Genomic DNA, 20,401 nt, shown 5'->3' with positions numbered 1-20,401 from the left:
CCACCCCTCAGCGCCAGCCCAGCGGCGTGACGCCACAACGCCGCGTTCGCCCCGCCCTCAGCCGCGCCCCATTGAGGGCACGGCCGCTTTAGCCCCGCCCCCTGGCCGGGGTGCACCCAGCTGCGCCTGCGCCGCTCCCCGGCCTTCCCGTCTCTCTGTTCCGTGACGTCAAGAGGGGCGGAGCAAATGCCACGGTTTCCGGAGCCCATTGGCTGCCACCCGTGCCTGCCTGCGCCTCCACCCCCTGCCCGGGGGCGCCGTCCGGCACTGCCAGGGGCGGCGCGGTCTCGCGCCCCCGGGCCCGCCCCCTCCGCCGCGGGTGCGCGGGGGCCCCGCCCGAGCCGGGAGGAGCAGCGGCCGCCGGGGCAGCAGCGTCACCGTTCCGGTACGTCCGCGGCTCCACGCCCCGCTCCCCTCACCCTGCGCCCCCGGGGCTGCCCTCCGTCCTCCGCTGCGGCCGTGAGCGGCCGCTCCTCCCGCCTCGCTAGTCCTTAGCTGCGCGGCGGCCGTGCCGCGGGCGGCGGCGACGGGGCCGGGCAGCTCGAGGCCTGTGCGAGTGGCCCCGGGCAGCGGTGGGTGCCGCGGGCCCGCCGCGCGGCGACCGGGGGCGGCGGTGGGTCACCGCAGCCGCGCAGAGCCCGCCGGTGGCAGGCGTCGCGGTGGTGCAGTGCCGGCTGCCGCGGGTATCGCATTCCGCTGCTGGGCTCGCCTTCCCGAGCTTCCAGTCACTTCCCTCGCTCGACACAGCGACGGCTGTCCGCGTCCCTGCGGCGGAGGGCGGTGCGGGAGGCCCCGGCCCTGGCCCCGCGGTCGGCGAGCGCTCGGTGCGGCGCTGGAGCCGCGGTCCGCGGGGCTGCCTCTGCACACAGCCCCGGCCGCTTCCCCTGCCCCGTGTGCGGCTGCTGCTTCCCCTCGTAGGCACGGGCGTCTTCTGGCCGCTGGAGCTGTGGGTAGACCCCACTCACACAGAGCGGTTCCCTGTCCCTTGTTCCTCAAGAGTGCTGTGCCCAAGCTGGCGTGCTCGTGCAGGCCGGGATGCCGCAGGAACCCTTCTGCCTCTGGGTTAAGTGCAGTGTGTGCTCGCCGTCGGGATTTGCTTCGAGTGCTGTCAGCATCGCTCCATTTGCATGAGCAGTGTTTTGAAAAACTCGCCCTTCCTTCCCTGAAGTCTGTTGTGTAATTGTGGCAGACTGCCATTCTCTACAACTGTCTGAAAGGAGGCTGTAGCCAGGTGGGAGTCAACCTCTTCTCCCGAACAGCTGTGACAGAATGAGAAGAAATGGCCTTAAGCTGCGCCAGGGGAATGTTTTGATTGAAGCTTTGGAAGAATTTCTTTACAGAAAGGGTGATTAGGCGTTGGAATGGGCTGCACGGGGAGGTAATGGAGCCACTATCCCTGAAGATGTTTAAGGCAAGATTAGATGTGGCACTGAGTGCTGTGGTCTAGTTGGCAGGGCGGTGTTCAGTCACAGGTTGGACTCATGATCTCAGCGGTCTTTTCCAACCTAATTGATTCTGTGTTTGAGTTTCAAACACAGGAAGACTTGTATATTCTATAATATCCAGCTTTCATTAATTATCAGTTAGTGTTCTTTTGTTATGTTTTTTGTGTTTTTTCCAAGACCCTTACAAAATTATTCAGTAACAGGAATTCTGTTCTGTTCCAGCATAAGCCCCTTTAGCATTAGGACATGGTATACTGGATTTAGTAGCTTGGAATATTTTCCTCTTCTCTTTCTATGTTCCTTTAAAAGTTGTATGCACAAGCTGAGTTGACACAAATATCTATACTGACAAAGTGTAATATGAAGTCACAGTTCTATTGCTGTGTTCAGGCTCCCTGTAAAAATCTTTTATTGAAGAAAGTTCCTACTTGCTTGAGTATTTAATTATGAGCATGTGGTTTTGGCTATGTAGTTATTAGTTTCCTAGATGGATCGAATATTCTATAATTTGCTTCTTCTTTTATACCATTTAGCAGTTGTACTTTATTTTCTTGTATTTTATCCGCAAAGTCTGTTCTGTGCCCAGGTTCAGTTAAAGAGTTGGATGTCCGTCTTGACGTAGGTTTGCAGTTAGTCAATATCAATAAGACTCTACATTTAGTTTGCTGATTGGTCCCCCTGAAATGTACAATAGCTAACTAAGGGGTCTGCTGCAAGGAGTTTGTATATCCAGGGCCCAGGATGCACAGTTTCCTGGGAGAATTATTCAATACTAGTAGCAAGTTCATTGGCGAGTTTGGAGGACAGAACTTGATAGATTGGGCTCTAAACCGTATTTTATGTAGTGGCAGCTTCGGACTAGCCCTATGTCAAGTTTAAGTTTCAGCGCTATGTAGGCTTTGAAAAGAAAGAGGAATTTTATGTGTATTTACCCCACTCCCACCCCCAGATCTCCTGTACTTCTGCGCTTTTGTTTGCAGAGGTTTGTTTTGGTTTTTTTGCTGGCTTCCTCCACCCCCATCTTTGGTGGATTCTCCTGCTTCTTGGTTTATATCTGTTCCACAACGTTCTGAGTAACAGCTCTGAAATGAAGCAGTCTTGTTGATCTTTGTCTGTAGCTGTCTGGCAAACTTGTACGGTCTAGTACCAGACCATGCTTCATGTCCAGCTTTGTGTGATGGCACAGGAATAGAAGGCCCTCTAAAGCTAATACTTCTGAACAGTTTGAGTGCATAGTGCATATATTTGTGTCCCAGAATTTTGCACAGTGAAATTCTAGTGCGGCCATTTGATATTGTAATGCCTGTTGTTGACTGATTTACTTCACCTTGCAGAGACTGAAAGCACTGTTGAGAAAACAGCAACATGAGCAGTCGTCGGAAACGTGCACCTCCATCCAAAGTGGATGAGGAGAAGAAGAAAAAGCTCTGCTGGAATATGCATGAAGACCGAAGAAATGAGATGGTGGCATTAGATGATGAAGTAACTAACGAGGACCATATTCCAGTTCCAAGCACTTCTGCATCCTTCATTGTTATAAACGATGATAGCACTGATGAAGGTCTTGTACAGAAAGAAGGCAGTGGCTCAAAATCTCTTAAGTTTTTGACAGTTAATGATGAAGAAGACTCTTATTCCATCTTGACTCCTGTGTCTGTACAGCTAAATATTATAGTCTTGCCATATCGTGCAGATAGGTCCTGGAAGGCTTTGTTGGGGGAATTTGCTCTTCGTCTGCCTTCTGAGCAAATTCTAACTGATGAATTCCATGACAGGAGCTTTACTTTAATGAGAGGAGACTCTGATGATGAGCTACAGGTCTGTGTTCATGAAAGAAGTGAAGAAGAGTACAGTAATGAAACAAAAGAATACCTAGGCGCTTATGAACAACGTATTCTGGTGGAAGCAACTTTAAGTGGTGAAATATTGGAAGGTTTGAGATGGTTGCAAAAGAAAAAGATAATTGGACTTTATCAAAGACCTGGGGAGGCTCAGGCTTTAAAGGTATACATTCATTATACTTGTTTTGCATTTTGAAAGTTCTTTTTTTTTTTTTTTGAAATATAACATTAAAACATCTGAACAACAAAGTCTGGCAGCTGCTCTGTATTTATAAAGTGATGAAAATGTACACTTTCTATGTGCTTTGTAATGTTTTCAGTGTGTTTTTTCCTATAAATATATTTTTATTTTTCACCATTAGCAATGTATTACCTGAAGGAATCACAGAAGCTTTTAGCTGTATTTCCTCTACATGGTGTTTTTAGTAGATTCATTATATCTGTCTGTACCTGCTGATTTCCAAACCACTGCTATTATTTTCGTGCTCCTCTGATTATAATATTCTTGTCAATTTAAGAGTTAATTAAATTGTTAACTATATAACCTTTTCACAGGTGGGAATTTACCTTCTTGAAGCTGGGCTAAGTAAACCAGAATTTCTCAGTGATGGAGGTGGAAGACCCAAAAAAGCTAATCAGATGATTCAAAAACTCATGGAAAAGTTCTACAGTTTTTTAATTCCAGGTATTGCAATAAACTTAATTGTTGATGAACAGAAACAGTTTTGTCTTGTGTAGTAGTTGTAAATGTAAGGGAAAATAGTAGTTATTCTTGCCATCTAGAGCAACTTTTCTTTTCCAGGCAGTGTTATCAGGTAATTCACCCAATACTATTATCTGGCCATTAATCATATGCTAATTCATTTGTGCTGAAATTAGAGGTGATAATTCTTCTTTACAAATACTGTGAAGCATAGAGATGTTTTGAGTTCTTACTTTTTTGGAAGTAAATGCATTTTTCACTGGTTTGTGGGGATAGTTTGAATAGATCTACAGTATCTTCTCTGAATTATACAGGAACAGTGTAAAAGAACCAGGAATTACGTTTGGAAGACTTGTTCCCAGGTTGGGGCCTATCGTACAACTGCAGAAATAGATTTCTGTTTGGTTTATATTGTAAAGCAGTTACAGTGTGAAATACTACAAAACTCAGCTTTATGACAGTTTTGAGAATATACCATTGAGATTGAGAAAGATTGAGAAACATGGGCCTTCCTATAATTTTAGAATTAAAGGTATATTTGCCAGATTACACTTACTAGTAATACAGATTTATAGAGTGATTAAACAATGGCTTTATGTTGTGATGTCTTAGGAAACTTGTGGAAAAACCAAACAAACAACCCAATCAGCCTTTGTCTCATTCCTGAGTTGATTCAAAATTTGGACTGAAGACTGATTCAGTGACTGTAGTATACAAAGTTTGTGTTCATGTGGCCAAAGCCTAGCACCCACACCAAACAGGACTGCACTTAATTAGAAAAGGCAGAGTTGTATAAAAATCAGGCAACTTGAGCTAAAGAGAAGCTAAAAGGAAGAGCTAACAGAATAAAATCTGAACATCCTTACCTGCTGCAAAGAACAAACCTGCAAGTGTTGAGGAACAACTTGAGATGTACCAAGGGATGGGCAAATATAACTCACTAAGTGGGGAACATACTGCACATAAGAAATCATCCTTCCAAAACTGAAGTCTGACTGACACAAATATGCCAGTTCAGGTTTGAAAGCATGACAAATTAGATCCAAGAAGAGGTCTGAAGAATAAATAGTTTAAGGTCTAGAAATGAATAGTAGTGGTTTTAAATTCATTAGGAGAAATACATTATCATAAATGCATTAGAAGAAGAATAGTTGCCAGAGAATTCACAGACTTGAGATGTCTAAGGCATATGATAGAGTGCTGAAATAAAAATAATGCTATAACAGAAAGCACAGTTTTCTTCTGTGCATATCTTCTCATTGTGGAAGAGTTGGGGAAAGAGATTGTGAAGAAAATGATTGGTGACTTACTTTAAGGTCCAAACTAATTTTCTGCTGGAACCTGGGCATTCGTCTTCAGTACACTAAAGGATGTGTTTATAGGGACTACCCGATTCTGTGTAGCTTACAGATGAAGAGGCACTTTCTGAAAGGGAAGATGTGCCCCTCAAAGTTTCTGGGGCAAGAGTGTGGTCCTGAGAAGTTGGGTTGTCATGCCTTAACTTTTCAGGAGCCGTGCAAGCAGCTCAGGTTCATAAAGGAGCTGTGTTGCCAGCTGGTAAAGATTCAGACCATTTTTCAGCATGTATGTTTTTATGTGCTGTAAAATAATAATAGAGGCTTGATTTCACACCAATGAATGCCGTGTAAGTGACAAAGTAAAATAGCTGACACAGAGAGCAGAAATAAATGATTGAAAATCACCTGTCAAGTCCTACAAAGGCATGTGCAGCTTAATGTATTACTAACACTTTAAGAAAGAGTGATTGGTGAAGTGGTATTAACAATGTTTAAATGTATTATTCAGCATAACAGAGATGAAGAACAACTGCAAGCTTGCAAGCAGACTAGGCAATGGAGTTTCAGTAGAAAATCAATAGATGAATGGAAAACAATACAGAAGAAAAAAATTATGGTCTCTTTGCTAACTGTTGCAAGCAGGGTTACAGTTCAGTAGGCAGGTGTATAGCTCAGTAAATGCATCAGCTTAATGTTCAGTGTTAGTGAAACCAAATCAATAGTAAAGAATTATCCTGAAAGTGTTAGAGAACAAAACATGGTTGTTAAACCACTATGTAAGTCCATAGTGTACATTATGCTCTGCTCAGAATTCAGAAAAAGCGTGTCACAGAAATGAAAAATATTTATGAAGGGAGACCCCAGGTGATTATGCACTGTGAAATTAGTTTCATTTCCTTACACTTTTTGAGCACGAACTTAATGATGTAGCATAAAATAATATAGCCTTGATTCTGTGCTGATTAGTGCATTTCTCTTAAATGTTTATAACAACTTTGTTTAAATCCCACCTGTTTTTAAACAGAACTAGTTGAGGTTTTATAAAATTACACCTAGGTATATATTTTAACACTTACCAATATCCATCTAAAGTGAAACCTATATAATAACATTCCAAGATGACGCTTCTTGTTCCCCCCACTGATGAGCAAATTCTCATGCTGACAGGGTTGTGCACATGGATTTACACAAATAAGGGGTATGACCTCTCTACTGCTACATTTAATTTTAATATATTTTTCCTCACTGTACTCAGTTAATTCTGTTAATATCCTTCTAGATATTTTAGAGACATCATGGCAGGAAGTTCATCTGTGTTATGGCAAGCATAGCATAGGTGCATTAAGTAATCAGAAAAAAAAGTGATAAAATATTCAATATGGAATCATTGAATCATTTAAGTTTTAACCAGCGCTGCCAAGTCAATCACTCAACCATGTCCCTAAGTGCCACATTTACGAGTCTCTTAAATATTTCCAGTGATGGTGACTCAAACATTTCCCTGGGCAGCCTGTTCTTATGCTTGACAACCCTTTATGGGAAGAAATTTTTCCCTGTTACTATATCTAACCCTCCCCTGGTTCAACTTGAGACAATTTCTTCTTGTTCAGTTACTTGGGAGAAGAGACTGACCCCCACCTCACTACGACCTCATTTCAGGAAGTTGTAGAGAGGACTAAGGTCTCCCCCTCATCTACTTCTTGTCCAAACAACCCCAACTCCCTCAATTGCTCCTCATAACAGTTGTGTTCCAGATCTGGTACCAGCTTTATTGCTCTGCCCTGGATATGCTCCAGCACTTCCATGTCTTTCTTGTAGTGGGGGACCCAAAATTGAATACAGTAACCTCACAACATCCTTGTAGTCCTCCCGAACTGCCAGCCCTTTCTTTCAAAGGTCATAAACTCTGTTTTCCCTGAGTCTCAGCCAAATCTGCCCGTTCAGGCAGATGTTCTCTGCCATCTTACCTTTTTATCATATACCATTTACTCTCAGTTTTCTTAAGAAGAATAAATTCTTTGTACAAAGATGGTATTTGTTTGGTATTTATTTGCTACCATATGTGAGGCAACAAGTTTTCAATTAATCTAGGCTGTTTTCATTAATGCAGATATTGTTATACTGGAGTCTGGAAAAGGAAAGATCCTACTGCAGATGCTGTAGCAGAACTGTAGTTTAGTCATTGAAGGAATTAAATAGAGTACTTGAAAAGCATCAGAGAAAGTGATTTTTTAGATAGTACAACACAATCTGTTTCTCAAATGTAAAAAAGATTAAGGTGAGACCTCTGTAACTGAATTACATTTTGAAATGGTTGAAAGCATAATTAAATATTCACTGTTTAATAAGTAACTGAGAGAGGGATAAACTTCCCTAGCATCCTTTTTTTCAAAATTCCTATGGTAGGTAGAACCATTTAATAATGAAAAAGAAATCTCTGAAAGAATAAACAAAACAAGGAAGGTGTTTAAAAAAAAAAACAATTACATTAAAAATTTTTTGCTTTAAATTATATTGCAGTCTTTACTCTCCTGTAAAATTCTGGATGGACTTAGTTTATGGAGAAGTCAATTTATTATGCTTAAAAATGTGAGATTTGAAGACTGTTATTTTAGCAAGTATAATGATAGGTGTCATTATATATCAAATTCATTGATCAAAGTTATACTTTGCAAACAGTCTAATTTTCTGTTCTTTTCCTAAAGTGAGTGGTATGTGTTAGAGGATCCCTTTGAATGTTTTCTTTAATATATAAAGCTGAGTGCTTTCTTGGTGCTTTTTATTTGGCTGGATCATTAGTAACCCCACATGTGCACTCTGATTGCCTTCTTTACATTACAAGTCATATATATAGTTTTCATGAATATGTAGAAACTTAATGTCTTTCAGTATTCTAATTTCCCTTGACAAGCTCTGGGATTGTTCCTTTGGTTTAAAAGGACTAGGGGAAGGCACTGATGGCTGCCATATATAGACATATAATTTCCTCCTTTTGTTTTGGAAATCATTCTTTGCCTTCACCACCCATTTGAATCAAAGAAAGCTTTTGCTTTTCATGAAAGAGAGTCATAATACCAGCTTCTGAACCTTATTTTAAGATAAGGCTTTCTGGTTTTTGCCAGGTACATCTCTTCCTTGTTAGCCTGAGGCATCAGAATTAAAATCTGTTTTAAATGTGTCAGCTGTTTGCTGCTTTATTAGAATGTTAAATATACTTTAAGGTCACTTCATGCTGAAAGTGATAGCCCTTGACTTCCTTCCAATTTTGGTGGTGTGTTTTTTTTTGTTGTTGTTGTCTGTTTGTTTTTAATATAAAAATTCTGCAAGGTGAGTTTATCTGCAAGGCTAGCTAGGGTTAGAACTGATCTGTATTTTTTTGATACTGCTGTTTTAATTTTAGGCCTAAAACACTGTTAAAACTTGTCCTGCAAGTCTTTCATTCTCTCATATCTGTTTTCTAGAATGTCAACCCTTGAATTTTTAATGAATTTTTGTTCTACGTTGTTTAGGTTCTGTGTATGCCCATATATCCAAATTATGTGAAAAACACATAAGCACAAGGCCTTCTTTCTTAGAGGGTAGAAAAGAAGGGTAGGCCTTCTGTCCCAAAGGGTGCTTACTTCTCTTGAGGTGGGTTTTTAATTTTGAAAGTATGCTTTGTCTGAAGTAATGCAAGTGGTGAGAATTATATGTTGTCCTACTGCTACAATTTTCTTAATCAGGTGAATAAATTAAGGTTAACTTTTCTCGTTTCTATAACTTCATTTAAATCTACAAACATTTAAATCAGAAGCATGAGATACTTGTGATTCTGTACCACTTGGAATTTTTTAGTGAAAAGTCTTTATTAAATAAATAAGTTCTGGTCATTCTATACCTAAATTCTAAAGAAAGAGCTTTGCTGATTATGTATACATCTGTGATCACCATAGCAGGCTAACTTTTAGGTATCCTGGTTCTAGCTGGGATAGAGTTAATTTTCTTCTTAGTACCTGATCAGTGCCACATGTTTGGGTTCACTGTGACAATAATGTTTGTAATGCAATGATTTGTTACTTCTTACTGAGTGGTACTTGCCCCAAGTCAAGGACTTTTCAGTCCTTGCTCTGCAGGTACACAAGAAGGGAGGGAGTATGGCCAGGACAGCCAAAGGGATATTCCACACCACAGAACAACATTCTCAGTTTATAAACTGGTGGGAGTTGGCTAGGAGCCACCAGTTGCTACTTGGGAATGGGCTGGGAATTGATCAGTGAGAGGTGAGCAATTGTATTATGCATGACTTGTTTCTTGGGTTCTTTTAATCTCTTTCCTCTTTTTCATTGCCATTACTATTATTATTACTGTTGTTATTGTTGCATAGTTTTTCTTTATTTCAGTTATTAAACTGCTCATTGTTTGCTACTGCTGCTAGCTGAGTCAGATGCAGTCATGGCATATGTTTAAATGACACTTTGCTTTGCTTATTTTCGTATGTATAAACTAAATATGTTGCTGTAAAATTTACTGAAATGTTGTCCCAAGTTGATTGATGATGCATGTCTTGAATTATTTGGTGTATGCAGATGAGCTGGAGGAAGATGAGGAAGAATCCGACATGGAACTAGAGCGACAAAATATTGAAGAGCTTTATGACTTCGTACGGCACACCCATCAACAGGATATCCAATTACTGAGAAAGGATGTGCAGCATCCTGCATTAATTCCCATTCTGAGGGCATACCAAAGCGAGGCTGTGAACTGGATGCTTCACCGAGAGATCCACACAAGTACTCCAAGTAGTGGCAAGTATATGAACCTGAAAAACTTGCATAATTGAGGAAAGTGTAATTGTATTGTCAGCAGTAATGTTTCCTTGCTGTTTGATTAAAAGTTTTGTGAGTTATTTCATTGGTATTTTCATAAAAGCTGTTGTTTGGGTCCTACACTAAATGATAAGCTAGGTTTTATTGAACAGCAGTTGATATATCGTGTTGGTCGTGAAGCTCTGTGGAGGTGGACTTCAGCTTTTTTTCTCTTAATGTCACAAAAAGGCTGAATGATTCTAAGGAGTGTGCTGTTAATAGAGAAACTTATCATAGTAACGTGAACACTTTCTCCATAGAAAACGGACTGCATTTCTTATGGCGGGAGGTGATCACTCTGGATGGAGTAAAAATCTACTATAATCCCTTTACTGGCTGGTATGTTTTTATAGTTACCTTTTCTGAGGACACCTTAGGGTTGTATTGTGTGAAAATCATGTTGGTAGCTTTATCCTGAAGGATAGAAGATATTCCATAACATGTTTTTCAGTTAGCAACTAAAGAATTACAGTAGTGATATCTTTAAAAAAAAAGAACAAACTCGAGTAGGTAATGCACAGATAAATATGTAGATCTCAACTTGAAGTTGTAATTATTAAAGCTTTTCTTAAAAATGTCAATAATTTAGTGGTTTAATATTAACTTTTTTTAATTTAGAGTGTTGGAGGCTTTGATCTTCTGATCCAATGTTTTCCAAGTCCAAAGGAAGGCAGCAGGATAAAGCTTTTTATTAATGCTGGGTATTGCATTACTAAGCCTCTTTCTCTATTCTCATTAACTTGGTCAGAATAGAACCTTCTGATTGCTAGTTTACTTTTTATTTTTCCCTATGTAACTTTCAGGTCTTTTTCACATGTGACTATAAAAATACTTCAAATTTTTTGAGACTAATGCTATGATACGCTAAGGTTAGCAAGGCAAGCCCTATTAGGAGGTGAAAAAATTCTAAAAATTCTGTCATGCATATTTGTCTTGGTCAGCTTCATACACCCAAAAAGCTTGCTAGTTTTTGTTAATCTCAGCTTAACTAATAACAGATAATGCCTCACCTTACAAACTTTGCCTTGCTGATGCTATGCTGTGTGTCCCTGAATGCACACTTCTCTGTCACAACATTCTGTAGTTACTGACTTTGACTGGGAATGTACTTGAATTTTAGCATTATCCGTGAGTATCCAACAGCTGGACCTCAGTGGCCTGGAGGTATTTTGGCAGATGAGATGGGTCTTGGAAAAACAGTAGAAGTGTTGGCTCTTATTCTGAATCATACTGGACCAGACAATAAACAAGATGATCTGACATTACCTGAGGTAAAGAAACCAGGTTGAGAGTTATTATTAAGAAAATGCTTTTCAGAATGAACGCAAGTGCACTTTTTATTGCTTTAGAAGTCCATATTTAAAGCTCTATTACTGTGAAAATTTTTCCCTTAGTAGGACATGATACTTGGCAGCATAAATGGTGGAACGGTTTACATGAGAAGCTGTTGATCCTTTGCCATTTTTCAATGGCTTTATCAGGCAACTGTGCTGTTAATATAGTTTGGACAAGCTTCAGGAGTGTATAAATACATAATTTAGTTTACTATGTTGAAGGTCATTTTCCTTCCCTTCATTGTATTGATGGGTGCCAAACATCCATTAGACACATGTTCTGTTCTAAAATAGGGACAGTGTACGTTCTGAATCAAGATTTCTGCTCTCCCTCTATTTCATATAATAAATGAGCTTATTTATTTTCCATCTTTTCACTTTCCTCGTCATGCATACTGTGAAAATTTGGCACATCCACTAAACCCAAAAATTTTTTTCTGAAGGGAAAGGACCGTTATTCTTAAGTAAACTCTTGCCACTTCTTGAATTCAGTCCCTTGGAAATCATGACAGCCAGTTTCATTGTACATTTATCATAGTGATCTCCTGCCTGCTTGTAATTTTATCAGTTAAAAGGACTCAATTCTTAAAGAGAATAAGATGATTCTTAAATATATAAGAGGGTCAGCACCAAGTAGTGCAAAGAGAGGAGTATAAGCGCTAAAGTGCCTGGACACCGACTGATAACAATACGTAAGACCAGAGGTTTTGGAGTGCTGGAGTTACTGAAACTGTTTAATGATGTAAGTAGTTGGGACAGACATCTTAGCTAATACATTACTCTAATAGTAGAGTAAAATTTTGGGAGGCAATCCCTAAAAGGAGAAACATACTTTTTCTACAGCTGGCTAGGGCTCTTCCTCTATATTGCTTATTTCCTTTTGTGTTTCTAGCTATATATTAAATATATTTTTTCCTCCCCCATCAGGAACCTAGATCACTTACACCTGTAGATTCCTGCAACTTAATGCTAAAGCAGTGAAGGACCCAAAAGCCTTTCGGAGCTGCTCTTTGTGTTTCAGTTAGGGTGCTGAACACTGTTTGCCAATAAACTGAACTGAGCGATGTGTCACTCTGTACATTAAAAAAGAGCTATCTGAGAAAATTAGTGAGATCAGAACATATCTGAAACATATTAGTGAGATCAGAACATATCAGAAAGTAGCAGCTCATGCTTACTTTCAAATATGAGGAGATTAATGAAGGTCAGAGTGACTGTGAAGAGACATGAGCTAATAACTGTTTAATGTTGTCTGCATTAGGGTAAGCTTGTGAACTTCTTTGTTCCACCTCAACCTTTAGAGGGAAATAAAAAGAAAAAACCAAATGAAATGGAGCCTAAATTAAAGGAAAAAATACAGTATCCCAGTAAGTATTTCTGATAAGCTTTAAAATATGTTTTGCTTTCAGCATTGTGTTATATTGGCCACTGACTATGAGTTCAAGGCTGCTCTTGACTTCTTTAGAATGAAATTATTCTTTAGGATTGCATGCTACAAACAAGTGATACACATACAGTTAAAAGTAAAGTTACTAACTCAGAACTCTGCTACAGAGCTCCATGCAACTAGAGGTCTTTGTAAAGAGTTTATGCATTTAAATGAAATAAGCTGTCTTTTTAATACCTCAGTAAGAAAATTGAGTGATTTATTTCTATTACTATCCAACTCTGTTTTAGAATCACTGTAAAACAGCAATCTGTAGAGCTGCGTCAAGTAAAAGCTTGTCAAAACTGCTGCCTATCTGCATTTTTTAGATGAACACTATGTTTAGAGTTACCTTAATATGCATTCTGTGAGGTAACTTCATTTTTTGTTTTGATTCTTCATACAGGCTTACGAGTAATGATATTAGCAGCTGTAAAGGAAATGAATGTGAAAAAAGGAGCATCCATAATTGCAATATTTAAGTACATCAGTTCTATATATAGGTACGACACACAGAGAAATAGACGGCTTCTCAAAAGAACTCTAGAAAAACTAATTGCAGAACAGGTGGTAGAACAAGTTAAAGGACACGGTCTGGCTGGGTCTTTCAAGCTGGGAAAGAATTACAAGGAACAGAAGAAGCGAGAAAGAACCAAAGAGCAGGTAAAACATGCTACTGTAGTTATTTGAAAGAATGTTGCAAAGGCTGGTTTTTTTTTTCTGCCAATTGCATGCTACTCTCAGCTCTACTGTGTATGTGCACTAGCTCAGTGGCACTGATTTAGTGGTAAAAATGAAGAAAACTGCAGCAATTTCTTCGACACTTATAAATAAAGAAGCAGAAATTATAAGTAGATAAAATTTGGGGCTAAAATATTAACTGCATCTGTCATACGTCTTCTAAAATAGTGTCACTAGGAGTTGTTCTGTACTTATTGTGAAGTTGTTTTTTAAACACTGGTAAGTATTAACCAAATCCTCAAACTGGAAATTTATATAAACCCTTAATATCTATGTACTGACGTGTTTATATGTTCATTAAAAAAAAGAGTGAGGAGAAAGTTGTTTGGGTTGGAAGGAACTTTAAAACTCATTTAATTCCACACCCCCTTGCCATGGGGACACCTTCACTAGACCAAATTTCTCAAAGCCACATCCAGCCTGGCCTTGAACACTTCCAGGGTTGGGGCATCATTGTCTCTGGGCGACCTGTTCCAGTGTCTCATCACCTTATAGTGAAGAATTTCTTCCTAATATCTAAACCTATTCTCTTTCATTAAAAACTATTCCCCCTTTTCGTGTCTCTACGTGCTCTTGTAAATAGTCCCTTTAAAGCTTCTCGTAGCCTTTGCTCAGGTACTGGAAGGCCATAATTTAGCCTGAAGTCTTCTCTTCTCCAGGCTGAACAATTCCAACTCTCTTAGCATTTCCTCATAGGAGAGGTGCTCTAGTCCACTGATGATCTTCGTGGCCCTCCTCTGGACTTCAACACGTCCACATCCTCCCTATATTGGGTGTCCCAAAGCTGGATTGCAGTACTCCAGGTGGAGTCTCACAAGAATGAATAGATAGGTAGGATCCCCTCCCTGGCCCTGCTGCCCATGCTGCTTTGGATATCATCCAGGACATGATTGTCTTTCTAGGCTGAAATTGCACATTGCTGTGTCGTGTCCATCCTCTCACCCACCAGTACTCCCAAGTCATTGTCAGCAGGGCTGCTCTCAATCTGTTCATCCAACCCATGTGCAGCACCTTGCACTTGGTCTTGTTAAACTGCATGAGATTCCCATGGGCCCACTTCTCAAGTTTGCCCTGGTCCCTCTGGATGGCATCCCATCCTTCAGGTGTGTCAGCTGTACTGCTCAACTTGGTGTCATCTACAAATTTGTTGAGGGTGCGCTTGATCCCTCTGACTGTGTCATTAATGAAGACATTAAGTAGATGGTAGATGTTAAACATCACTGGGCAAGTCAGAATGTAAAGTCTGACATTCTTGGTTAATTTTACTTTGTAGGTAGCAAGGACTTCAGAAAACACTCAGAAGAAGCAACTGATTGATGCTAAAACTCAAACCAAAGAATCAAGAAATAGTGATGTAACATCTGAAAACGTCTTTAAAACTGCTTCACATGAGAATATCGCCATGGAAGAACATGATTATTGTACAACTAGTAAAAATAACAGGAAATCTGAAGCTGATCATGAGAACTCTGTAGAAGAGAAAAATGTTAAGCAAGAAAGTATGGTTCCAAAGTCTCCTGATTTTCATGGCAGCCTCCTTGTCTCCAGTGATGTGAGCAGTTGTCCTGATGTTGATGTTTCTAAAACTACAGCTGTTGTCCAGCAGGAAATCCCAAAGGTCCAGTCCTCACATTCCCAAGAACATGCTGGTGTTAGTGTACAACATACCAGCTCTGTATTTCCATTTAATACCTCTGAATATCGTTTTGAATGCATCTGTGGTGAGCTCGGATTGGCTGACTACAAAGCTCGTGTGCAGTGCCTGAAATGTTACCTGTGGCAGCACGCAGAATGTGTAAATTACAAAGAGGAGAACCTGAAGAGCAGGCCCTTCTACTGTCCCCATTGCCTTGTGGCAATGAAACCAGTTCCCACAGGAGCAACTCTGATAATTTCTCCGAGTTCTATTTGTCACCAGTGGGTAGATGAGATCAACAGGCATGTAAGATCATCATCTCTTCGAGTTCTGGTAAGATTATATAGTTTGATATTCTGGAGAGTTATTTTATCAAAGCTTGAGGCTTCCTGTCTGATATTCAGCATCACTCTGCCAGAGCTCTACATTTCTTGTTGCTAGACCAATGCTTTGGCATTATGTGGTGCATCAGTGTCCCAGAAAGACAGTCTGCAATTAGTTCTGTTTTTTTTTCTGTTTTAAGTTAGTCACTGGGAGATAAACCAGTGGACTAGATTGCATAGCAGCTGAAAGCAAATTTTTGTGTGGTTGCAACAACATGTGGTTTCTGAGAGGGAAGGCTGTTTGAAAGACTACCAAGGAACTTAAAAAGGAATATGGGTGTTTTGAGTGTTGTCTTGCTGTACATGTGCACTTAAGCAATTCTCTGACTGTTGCTCCTCTTTTTTTTTCCAGATAAAAAATGTTTCCATAGGTGAAGCCTGTAGTTTTGCATTTCTGGTTCTCAGACTTTATAAAAGAAGTTTTGGGCATTAGTGTTTACTGAAAACAATACTGTTACAACTTGGCTGTTTTGTCTATAACATCTACCAAATTTATTAGGATGTTGCTTATTTGGAGACCATGTATTGTCCTTTTACTTAATTTCTCATAACCCTGTCACTAGAACAAATCTAATTATACTTAGAATAATAATGGCTATACAGGTTTTTAAAAATACTGTTATCACAGTATTCAAGAGTCTTTTATTACTGATGCAGCCAAGTTTTGTCCTTCATATTTTTAGCAGTCAAGAGCCTTTGTAACGATCAAGAGCTTTGAAAACCAGCAATCACTTGTATTTTGAAAAAAGTAGCGACAGATTGATATGGCTTTGTATTCAGGGATATATCTGATACCTTTGGCTATTATGCGTAGTTGCCCAATGTATAAATGAATTCTAGGTCTCCAGTGCTATTTGTGTAAGCAGTCCAATTAGATTTAATGCAGGAACTAACAAATGTGTAAAACTCACATGGTTTTCCTAGGGCCCAGTCCAGGTTTAATACCAGCTTTGATGAAAATTATCAGAAATAGGTTTACCTGGTAACAATAAGATAGTTTAAATAGTGAATGTCAGGACTTTAAACTGTGTGACATCTTCTATTCAGCAAGATTGTTTTCATTTTCTTTTAACTGCCAACTGTGAAACTTGTTTTCAGTGTTGCTTCAAAATGAAAATTTGGTGGTTTATTTTCTGTTAAGGTAAAATGAAAGTAGTGGAGATGTTTCAAAAAATCAGTTTCCCATGTTAACAACTTTTGCATTACATGTGAAGTGTGTTTTTTACTCTTCAACTGCTTACAACCCATGGGAAGTTCTAATGGTTTTATGTAATGGAACAAGAAATTAAAATTTATCAGTAAGTCTTGCTAGTGGCAGATTGTGTTTTCCTGCTGCTGTGAAAACCAAAACTTGGCGAAGTTATAAATCTCCAGAAAATCTATTCATAGGTACTTGAAGAAATCATTAGACTTTGGCAGCTGTTTGTTTCTTCTTGGTTGCTTCAGAGAGCATGCTCTTTTTAGTTAATTTGTTTCTTTTTTCTTCCCCTTCCAAGCTCCCCTTCTTTCTTTTGTGTCATGTGCAATGACCTGGGTTGCTCTGTTGTCCCACTCTGGGGCTCAACAGAAAGAAATTATCTGCAGGTGTTTCTTTCAGTTGACAGAAACACTGTTGCCATATGTGAAATTAACAGTGATAAAATGTGCTGATCATCAAGGGGTAAAGAGCAGTTATTTTAACTTCTGTATTTTTCTAAAGGGATTTGGCTTAACATTGTGAGGGAGATAAGAAAAGTATTTCTGATAATAGAACAAATGTCAAGAGGAAAGGTTTCTGTTAGTGCACAGGGACTGTATTGTACATAGGATATATTTTTTTCATCTCTTAAATCTCTGTAGGTAAAACTTTATTTAGAATGTCATTTCTAGTTTGTATATATTTTGAAGCATATTTCTGTCTTTGCCTAATCATCCATTAAATTTCAGTGAGTAAAGTTTTCGGGAGAAAGGTAATGCATCTGCAGTAAAGGAGAGGAGAAGACTGAACACGTAACATTGACTTGCATAATGTTGTTCCATACAACATTACAGAATACTTAATCTTCAAACAACTGTTACAACAAATAACTGTTGTAGAAAATAATGAATTCCTCTCTCCTTCAAAGGAGGAAATAAATGTTTTGCAAAGTCATAAAAAGTTAGACAGATTTTGCATTCATGATTCTATTGTATTTATTATTAGGTTACTTAGATGAATTTCCCACCATACTATTATATGAATACAGATTTTATGAACAGTTTCTCTTTATATGAGCAACACTGCTAAAAGCTTGCACATATTAAGCTGTACTGATGTTTTGGCATTTTTACCAAAGTGTCTCTTACCTCCCTTCTTTGCTATTGTGCTGTTGACTGTAAATCCCTGTAGGTGTATCAAGGTGTGAAGAAGCATGGCTTTTTGCAGCCGCACATGCTGGCAGAGCAGGAGGTGGTTATCACCACCTACGACGTCCTGCGCACCGAACTGAACTACGTAGACATTCCCCACAGCAACAGCGAGGATGGGCGCCGCTTCAGGAACCAGAAGCGCTACATGGCCATCCCCAGCCCCTTGGTAGCAGTGGAGTGGTGGAGGATCTGCCTCGATGAAGCACAAATGGTTGAATGCACCACTGCAAAGGTATGACATTCCTGGTCATGCATTCATTTAACTTGAAAATGTTTGGACAAGTTTATTGTAAATAATAGCGTCTTTCCTTCCCCTCTCTTAATGTTCAGAGTACACTCATGTAATTTGTCTCTGTCCCATGTTCTTCAGAACTGAATTTTCTGTTGGAGACACTTACTATTAAATGGTTCTCCTGTTGGAATTTGGGCAGATTGTGAGGTATATCTAGCTAAAAAAATACTTAACATAATCTATACTGACAGTTTAAAGAACTAGGTCATCATGTGGTATATGGTGTTTGATAGTTTCAAACAAGACACTAGCATTGTTCAGTGATGTGGTTCAGAGGCATAGATATGTCCTTTGGGTCTAGAAGCTAAAATAGTCAGGAGTCTGTCTGAAAACTCAAGCGATACAGTCTGCTGCAGGGGGGAATTATTCTAATTAGTCTTTGTCCAGTCTTTTAGCCAAGACAGGACGACAAAAATGCTACTTATATAATGCCTTACAGGCTTTAATGTTTAAATTTTTTTAACATACCGTTTATTTTGCTATTTTTTGCATTCTTTGAACCCTTAATTGCATTTGATTACTTGGAAGAGTACATGGCTTTTATCAGCTTTCAATTACCTTCTAAAAAGATCAGAAATTTTATATATATTTTTATAATACATTGCATCAATGCTGCTTCTAGATCTGAGGGTACATTCTGAAATGGTAATCAGACTTCTCAAAAATAAAATCCACGTGTTGTCAGACTGTGTTCCACTGTTTTTCCTTTCCTACCATTTGCTCTATGTCCTTTCATTAGGCTGCTGAAATGGCACTCCGTTTGAGTGGAATCAATCGCTGGTGTGTCAGTGGCACTCCTGTGCAGCGAGGATTAGAAGGTGAGATTTTATGTAGTGGTGTAATCTGTGGGCTTTCCTTATGGTGGTAACTAGGTGGGGCTTTGAAGCAGTTAAAATGTCTGCTACTTTTGTCCTGAATTCACTAGGTACTCTAACTTTGTAAGCCATAAACTTTAAGCATGATAATAAAACCATCAATACATATCAATATAAAAATCAAAGAGCTGAAGTCTTTTTGTCTCCCTGAGTTTACAAGTACTTTGAGGAGCAGAGAAACTGTATGTCTAATAGCTGACTCAAGTGTGTTCTTCAGTTTTCACTTTGTGGAGTGGATAAATATTAACCCTTCTCTATAGCAGATAGTCTGCTCTGGTTACAGAATCCTGTGACATGTCAAATACAGCAAGCAAAGCTGTATTTGCTTTTTGCGTAGCTCTGTATGAACTACCGTGGGCATCCACTGCCATGATTATAAATTCTAAAAGTTGTGCTAAAGCTTATGAAACTGTCTCCAGTCCTTATGTAAGGACTTAATGAATTAAGATGTGTGGAGTAGGTAGCTGTATGTTAGCAGGTGACATTTATCTTGTCTTTTTTTGTGTGGTGCTCAGTTTCTGTAGACAGCCTTCAGACAGAGATAGAATAAAAGAAAGGGAGCTGACTAACTGCTTTGTCTCCCTGTGTTCTCTGATGGATTTTGAAATATAAGGTACACATTGGGGCAATGCATTGGAAAGTGGATAAATCAGTGTAAGCATTTGTGGACTGTTGTTTGCGTACTAAGTTGTAAAAATCAATATTTTAGATTAATTAATAATGGAATTTTGAGTTAAATTTATAAATACATGTAATAGTTGTGAGACTACATCATTAATAAAGCAAAGCTGTAGAAAGAAGTGATTGATTTTAGTGTTGTGATGAACTCCTTCAAGGTCCCATGTGTGATAGTGTTGGTTTAATACGTATCTGAAATGTCATACAGTTCATAATACATGTTGACAGACTCTAAGGCAGCCCCCATCACGTTTGGAATGAAAACTGCTGACTCATTTTAATCTGTGCCACTGCTGCTGTAATGTGTGACATCCCATGAACTCTCCCACCTCGGTCAATTCCCAAGTCCTCTGCCCTGACAACAGCAGTAACTACTCACTATAGAGTCAGTCCTCCTGGAGAGAAAAACTGTCTCCCATTTGGGCTTCTGTGCTGCAGCTTCTCCTGTGTAACTCCCCCTGGTTTCTCCTTTCCCTGTTCTCTCACTGGATTGGTATCCCTGGTGACCAGCCCCCTT

The 20,401-nt window shown here is 39.5% G+C and overlaps 1 protein-coding gene across 1 annotated transcript in view; it reads left to right on the top strand.

The window, feature by feature from the left end:
- Positions 1–280: 280 nt before the first annotated feature.
- The window catches only part of SHPRH (SNF2 histone linker PHD RING helicase), a 51,601-nt gene continuing 31,480 nt past the window's right edge, over positions 281–20,401 (top strand). The window contains exons 1-11 of the mRNA XM_068184880.1: positions 281–385; positions 2,780–3,449; positions 3,842–3,971; positions 9,853–10,071; positions 10,392–10,470; positions 11,252–11,402; positions 12,727–12,832; positions 13,298–13,554; positions 14,906–15,601; positions 18,020–18,271; positions 19,071–19,149. Of these exons, the coding sequence (XP_068040981.1) occupies positions 2,811–3,449; positions 3,842–3,971; positions 9,853–10,071; positions 10,392–10,470; positions 11,252–11,402; positions 12,727–12,832; positions 13,298–13,554; positions 14,906–15,601; positions 18,020–18,271; positions 19,071–19,149 (2,608 nt within the window). The 5' untranslated portion in view covers positions 281–385; positions 2,780–2,810. The remainder of the gene's footprint in view (positions 386–2,779; positions 3,450–3,841; positions 3,972–9,852; positions 10,072–10,391; positions 10,471–11,251; positions 11,403–12,726; positions 12,833–13,297; positions 13,555–14,905; positions 15,602–18,019; positions 18,272–19,070; positions 19,150–20,401) is intronic.

This window comes from Anomalospiza imberbis, chromosome 3 (genome assembly GCF_031753505.1).
Source record: "Anomalospiza imberbis isolate Cuckoo-Finch-1a 21T00152 chromosome 3, ASM3175350v1, whole genome shotgun sequence".
In the NCBI taxonomy this organism is placed as follows: Eukaryota; Metazoa; Chordata; class Aves; order Passeriformes; family Viduidae; genus Anomalospiza; species Anomalospiza imberbis.
The sequence above is the reverse complement of the archived record's forward strand: the minus strand, read 5'-3'. Positions and strand labels throughout refer to the sequence as shown.